Source organism: Lipotes vexillifer, unplaced genomic scaffold, assembly GCF_000442215.2.
Source record: "Lipotes vexillifer unplaced genomic scaffold, Lipotes_vexillifer_v1.1 scaffold937, whole genome shotgun sequence".
Taxonomy (NCBI): Eukaryota; Metazoa; Chordata; class Mammalia; order Artiodactyla; family Lipotidae; genus Lipotes; species Lipotes vexillifer.
Window position 1 is genome coordinate 1,603,185 of NW_006795975.1, and position 6,511 is coordinate 1,609,695.

Below are 6,511 nucleotides of genomic sequence, written 5' to 3' on the forward strand. Positions count from 1 at the left end.
AACGCAAACGTAGCAGAGGAAGAGAACCAGAGGTGCCTGGCAAATCCACAAACAGAAGAATGAAAACCCAATCGTGGAGATGTGATTGGATCATCAGAGTCAGGGGAGCACTTAGGCATGTGGGCAGGATGGGTGAGCCCTGTGAAGTCATCATGATTCACTCCTTAAGGGAGATGAGGAATGCGCTACACTCATAACCTCACTCCCCAAATGCTTCCCTGGTGCCAGGGATCGTGGCATTGGATGTGCGTTATCTAATTTATTCCTGAAAACCACCTGTGGGCCTGGCAATACCTTCACACAAGGAAACCGGAAGTTAAGTCCGATGGGCACACAGCTAGTAAGTGGCAGGCCTGGGACTCCAACAGCTTTTCTGATTATAAAACCTGAGCTCTTGTAATGCTTCCCAAGCAAGCAAGGTGCACTCAAATTTCCACCCCGTGTAGATCAACACTGAGTTTTTAAACTTCATCAACGTTCATCTCTTTAACTTCTTAATAAAACAGTGCGATGGCCATTCAACAGGTCACTCATTTCCATAGAACCTTAGCAGGCATTTTGTTGGCAACCGCGAAAAGCCTTTCAAAGATCAAGACAAATAACTCAGCCAGAGGTGAAGGATTAAACCAGGGTTTCCAGCCTCATGCCCAGACACAACCCTCTTTTTTTTTTTTTTTTTTTAAAAAAAGATTCCTCTTTCTGTCTTCTTTAATGGGCAAACCAGGACGTTCCAGAGATTTTTTGTTGTCATTCTAGCTGAGAGAACCCTGTTTGTCGCATATATGTAGCTGTGACTATTTCCTCTTCACAAGGAAAATTCCTCATTGCATTCTTTTTTTCTTTCCTTTTTTCTTTTGTTTCTTTTAAACTGAAAGTTGGACTCCTTCATTGACGTGCAAAAAAATTTATGCCAGTGGAAACCAGAAACCCTGATGCCTGGCAAAAGGGAGGTCACATGTTGTGAATGACACGATTCTCATTTTGTAATTAGATTAATTAAAGTGACTGGTGTAAATCCCTTGCACAGTGTGGGGAGAAGAGACCCCAACGGCTAATCTCACCACCATATGCTGTGGCACTTTGAAAACTGGGCAGGATGACCTCAGCTTGGAATGTTTTTGTGGCTAAAAATATAACAAAAAAAACCAACTGCAGAATGAGTCATGCAATAGCACTCAAGTTCACATTCTTTAGAAATTTCTGAACACGATGTTTTCTACCAGTGCCCTGACTCCAAAAATGTCCACAGAATAAATTCCTGTCTCTGCTTTTGAAAAAATATTAGTCCTTGTGCTTCTCACCACATGAATGTTGTGTGGAAAATTACACTTTATCGAGGTGGAAGGATAAGACTTCTCATCTGTAACCTCTGTGCAGACAGAGCACTGCTGACTGTCCTGCAAGCATGATGGGGACAATTTAACCTCTGTCCCTCACCCATCACCTGGATGCCTTCGGAGTCAGGAGTTGATGGGGAGGGTAGGATGGAAACCGCCCAGCTATGGCTGGGAGTGAGGGTCCCTGAGAATGCTGCGTGCTCTCCCTCTGTCCACGTGCGTTCCTGCTTTCTTTCCTGCCTGGGTGATTTCCTTGAGCCAACCTTTTCCCCAGTCAACACTCCTTGAATATGAAGCAAAGGAATAAGGTTACTTACAATCTGTTGCCATGCCAACGTAGATGCATTTTTTAAAGCGACATTCCTGGCACTGATTTCTTGTAACTTTGTCTATGACACATTTTCCTTCATATTTACAGGAATAGGATGGATGGAGATTTTTCTGAATGGTTCTTCTAAAGAAACCCTACATGAAAAAGAAAGACCCAGGACAACCATTTCATATTTTCTAGAAATAAGTGACTCCAGCATTTTGTATCTTCCTGACTGTGATGGATGGTTTTAGACCTTAACTCTGTACGGGCCTATAGCTCTACCTATTCAAATATAGGGCAGTTGGCCCAAAGTGCATCTAAATAATTCTAAATCTGAGGGAGATGTCAGAGGCTACGGAATCTCTTCTTATCCTTTTGGCATTTACTCAAGGCTAATGGGAAAATCTCATGTTCGCGTTTATGTTTTCTAAACAATGAGTCACATAAATAAATTATATTATTTCATGCCATAATTGTGTTGCTAAATGAAGCTCTGAAGAGGTTTGCTACACTTTATACTGGAGAAATAAGAGCTGGATACTTGTGATGCTTAATTATTAATTAATTAATTTAATCCTTTAGTATTTAAAGGGATGCATTAATTGCCTTTAGAGATTTGGTTTAATTCTGGTTTTCGACTCTTGAGACGGCCATGACCAGCTCAGACAGCCCTTGAAACAACAGTCCTTGGGGAGGAGAAAATTCCAGGTTCTTTACCAAATCTTTCCCATAGCTCATGGCACTGGAGTTTTCCTTTCCTAGCACCCTTTTTCTCCAATATCTGTAGACATGCGCCCTAAAGTTCAATGTTTCTTCTTCTTTCAAGGCATGGGAGAGGGCCACCTGAGAGTACAGTGCAGTTCCAGGCTTCGGTGACTTACATAACATCCTCAAGGCTGTGTCATATGAGAACCTTTCTGGACATGATACTCAAGTCTGGTAGGAATTTATAACGGCAGAAAGCATGTATTGTGAGGGGCGCACTGCAAAGTGCTGCAGACAAGTGCCAGGGCCTCTGTCTCTCCCACAGCCTTCTGAGGTCAGTATTCTTAATATCTCCACTGTGGGGATTAAAAAACTAAGCCTTAGACAGGTTAAGTCACTCGCCCCAAATCACATGGCAAGTACATGCTGGAACTCGGCCTGGAACCCAGGAGTTGGCTTAACATGATATAGACTGAGTCCAATTTTACTGTATTATTTAAATGTTTTAGATGAACATATTATAAACAGTCCCCTCTCACCCACCCCTCAAAATAACCACATCATTTTATGGTTTAGTAGAATAGCAAGGCACAACAAATTTTGAAGGATGCTGTCCACTGAACCTTAAAGGGACCTCCAACTTTGTTGCATAAATTGGATGGAAATGCCAGTTCATCTAGGCTAACCCAAATTATAATTATCCCGTTTAACTTGCCCTGGCTTTATGTACTTATACCACTTGCATATTCCTCACTCAGACACAGGAACTCTTCCTTGTAATGAAAAGGTCCGAGGTAGGATTTTCTACTGGGCATAGCAGAATAAAATGGAAAAATGACAGCAGTCACTGAAACTCATGGACTTGGTTTCGGGGCATGTTTGCAAACCCCTGATATTACTATTGCTCAATTCCTAACAGAAGAACTGTCATATTGTATTTGGCTTTGCATCCTTAAACACTGAGTCCATTAGTTTGAATGACATCGATGAACTGTCCTAAGATTCCCTGAAGCACACACGGGGCAGCTGCTGACATGTGTTTCCCGGGTGTTCAAGGTGGGCGGTCCCGCCAAAGCTTGGATGTCAGGGCCTGCACAGAACGAAAAACAAGCTGTCCCCGCTCCTCTACCCCATCCCCCTCCCTCCAATCCACCCTTCAAGGGTTACACTTGCTTGAAAGACAGAAGAAACTCAGAGATTCTAGCAAGGAGACATATGTCACAGACAGGGAGGAGGGGGGGCTGTCTAGCATCCTCTTTCTGGAAGATGCAAAGTGACCTAAGTCCGGGGCCTCCAGCGAGCATGCTGACTGCTGCTGTGAAGATGGGAAATCATTACTGTGGAGTTGGGAGACCTTTTCTCCCCCATCTGCTCACGCCGGCTTGTGTTCTGGGTGGCGGGAGTCTACTGGGGAGCGAGACAACAGGAAGGTGGGAACAGGTGATATACCAGATGCAGAGGTAACGTTCATTTCTCCAAAAAGGCTACTCTGAGCTTTTACAAGGAATGAATGAAATAACTTATACTTGGCTTATTTGGAAAAAACGTTGAGGTAGCAGGCTTTGCCATTCATAGTGCCATCTTTTCTGTGGCTTACCTTGCTGACTCTTCTCGGACACTTCAATGGACCAAATCCCTTTTAAGGTGTTGGCCTTCCCTAAGCTATGCTAAAAGCATATTTTACCACATGAAGGGACCACTTTATTTGAGTAAATGTTAAAGGTGGTAGGTCCCTTAACTTTAAAAAGGGGCAAAAATTAATTTTTGGATGTGAACTTGGATAGAAAATACATAACAGAGTCTACTTATAAAAAGCTCTTTTTAGCAGTGAGCTGATAAAAGAGATGTCCCAGGGACTGAATAAGAACATATCTTTCATCGATGATTTGTGGGTGAGCGGAGGTTTTGCTTTATAAATCGACATCAGACTCGTTTCTCTGCATTTTGAGAAGAACTGGATCCACTCCTTAGTGGTCCAAAATGATGCACTAATCAGTGCTACAAGGAACTGTCACGCTCCTAGTTCAATATTCGGGCAACTGTTAAAAAAGCTTAGAGTCTCTCTTTAAAAAGTGATTTACTCGGGGCAGTACCAACATTCTTTCTACAAAAGATGCATGAAAACTGGCCCATCACAACAGAAGAAACATCTCCAAAAGATGTCCACTGTCTTCAGGGCAGAAACAGGCAAAAAAGATTCTCCCTCTACACACTATGAGTATGGGGTAGAAATACTTGCAAATTACAGGCTTGAGTAAACAAGATGTGAAGTGCGACTTTTTTCATCTTTGGCCATTTTTCAAAACTGTGTTTCATTTGACCATCTCTTTTGTCTTTTTCCAAGACACTGTCCTTACATTAAATGATCTGTGTAACCGCCCTAGGAAGGCTTTCTGATTTTATGATTGGGGCTATCCTGGAAACAGGATTCTGATCCGAGACAAAGGCACCAGGGCTGAGAAATCTAGCTTTCTGCTACATGATTGATTCTTTTAAGTAAACCTCAGTTGAATCAGGCCCCAAACATCCTGTGATCTTGGGACAAGAGGGTAGTGGATTTCTTGATCATCATGAAGACATACGTGAGTCAGAGACACGTATTAATAGGTTAATAGGCTTGGTTCTCCTTTGTTTGAGTCAATCGCTAACGATCATTAAGTCCTCTGTAAGGCACATTTGGTCTTTAGAGTCACTTTGGGAGTTGAGTAATAAATGGAATTGTCATTAGAGTCTCCCCCAGAATTCAAGATTTGTCATTAAAAACTGATTTGAGAGAATCTCAACGCTGCTTAATCAGGTAGGTAAAAGCCTTATGAATTAGGGCTAATTTAGAAAAAAGACCCATTTGAATGAGTGAACTTTTGGAATGAGAGAAAGTATCTAACCTCATGCAGTTTTATTACTTTCAAAGCAAGCCGATAGAATTGGGCTTTCAAGAGACAGTCTGCAAGTGTCCCAGTTAATAAACAGCTGCAACTTACTTGTAATTAATGCTATTAAACTCCTTAAGACATTATTTCCACAGATGTAATAGCAACCTTTAGCTCAGTCTTTGTTAAAAGGTGACAAATTCTATATCAAAGGGGCCTGGATGAATGAGAACATATTACATCACATTCCAAAATAAGTCTTGCCTTGAGGTCTTAAAAATGACCTCTTTTCAATGGATAGATCATCTCAACACATCAGTAGGCTACATGTTTCCTCATTTCGTGCACAAAAAGTAGGGAGTTTGCGTGGAAAATCTTCCACCAGGGAAATGAGACAGGTTGGTATGAAACCGAGCTAACGTGTTGATTTTGGTGGTTTAGGGTCAAAGGTTAGGAGAAAAGAGGGAGGAAAGGAGAGAAGGGAGTGAGGTGGGTGACGGAGGGGGAAAGACGGACTTGTTTTATAAGCATTAATACGATTTTTGCTCTAGGGTTCATATCTTCTGATAATTTAGTTTAAAATACAGAAGGTAAATAAAACATTCAACAAAAAATTAAAGCCTTTCTCTGACTTACTACCTCCTTTATAAAACATTAGCTGAACGCACTGTGTCCATTTACGGTGGACTTTATTTTCTAGGCTAGGCTGCCGGACAAAAACGTGTTTGCCGGAAACTCATCTTCACTTTGATAATGAAAATGTAAGTAGGCAAATTCAGGTTCACTTTCGGGAGGTAAACTGACTGTTGATCACTGGTGTCTTCTTGTCAAGCGTCTCCTGAAGATGGGTCTGGAGAGCGTGTAATTAGCTGATGGACGACCAGAATTTACTGGCGCTGCAGGCTGTGCCATAAGCCAGTTTGGATAATTTCAGAATATAATTGAACCTAAGCAGCCTCAAAGATGTTCCCTAATGGAACCCTTAAAAGTGAGCAAATTCTCTCAGATTCACACTGGCAAATAGCTTGTGGTTGGAGTGAACTCTGTCTCCTTAAACAGTGGAGATTAAAACAGGAGGAGAAATGGTTATTTCATGGGATGATAGCATGTTATAAAATATCTATGCATTTTTAAACTCAAAGGGAGGCTTTTATTAATTTCTTTACATTTTATCAATTTTCTCCCTGTCTAAAACAGCAGACCTCACACTGCCACAAAACTTCATCTAGTTATTTTGATTTGGGGAAAAAAAAATTCAGTTCTTGAATACGACCCCCCCCCCCCCA

The 6,511-nt window shown here is 41.7% G+C and overlaps 1 protein-coding gene across 2 annotated transcripts in view; it reads right to left on the reverse strand.

The window, feature by feature from the left end:
- THRB (thyroid hormone receptor beta) overlaps positions 1-6,511 on the reverse strand; it is a 225,430-nt gene that overhangs the window by 21,014 nt on the left and 197,905 nt on the right. For both annotated transcript variants that reach the window (XM_007468062.1, XM_007468061.1), the window contains one exon: positions 1,655-1,802. In XM_007468062.1, coding sequence (XP_007468124.1) covers positions 1,655-1,802 — 148 coding nt within the window. The remainder of the gene's footprint in view (positions 1-1,654; positions 1,803-6,511) is intronic.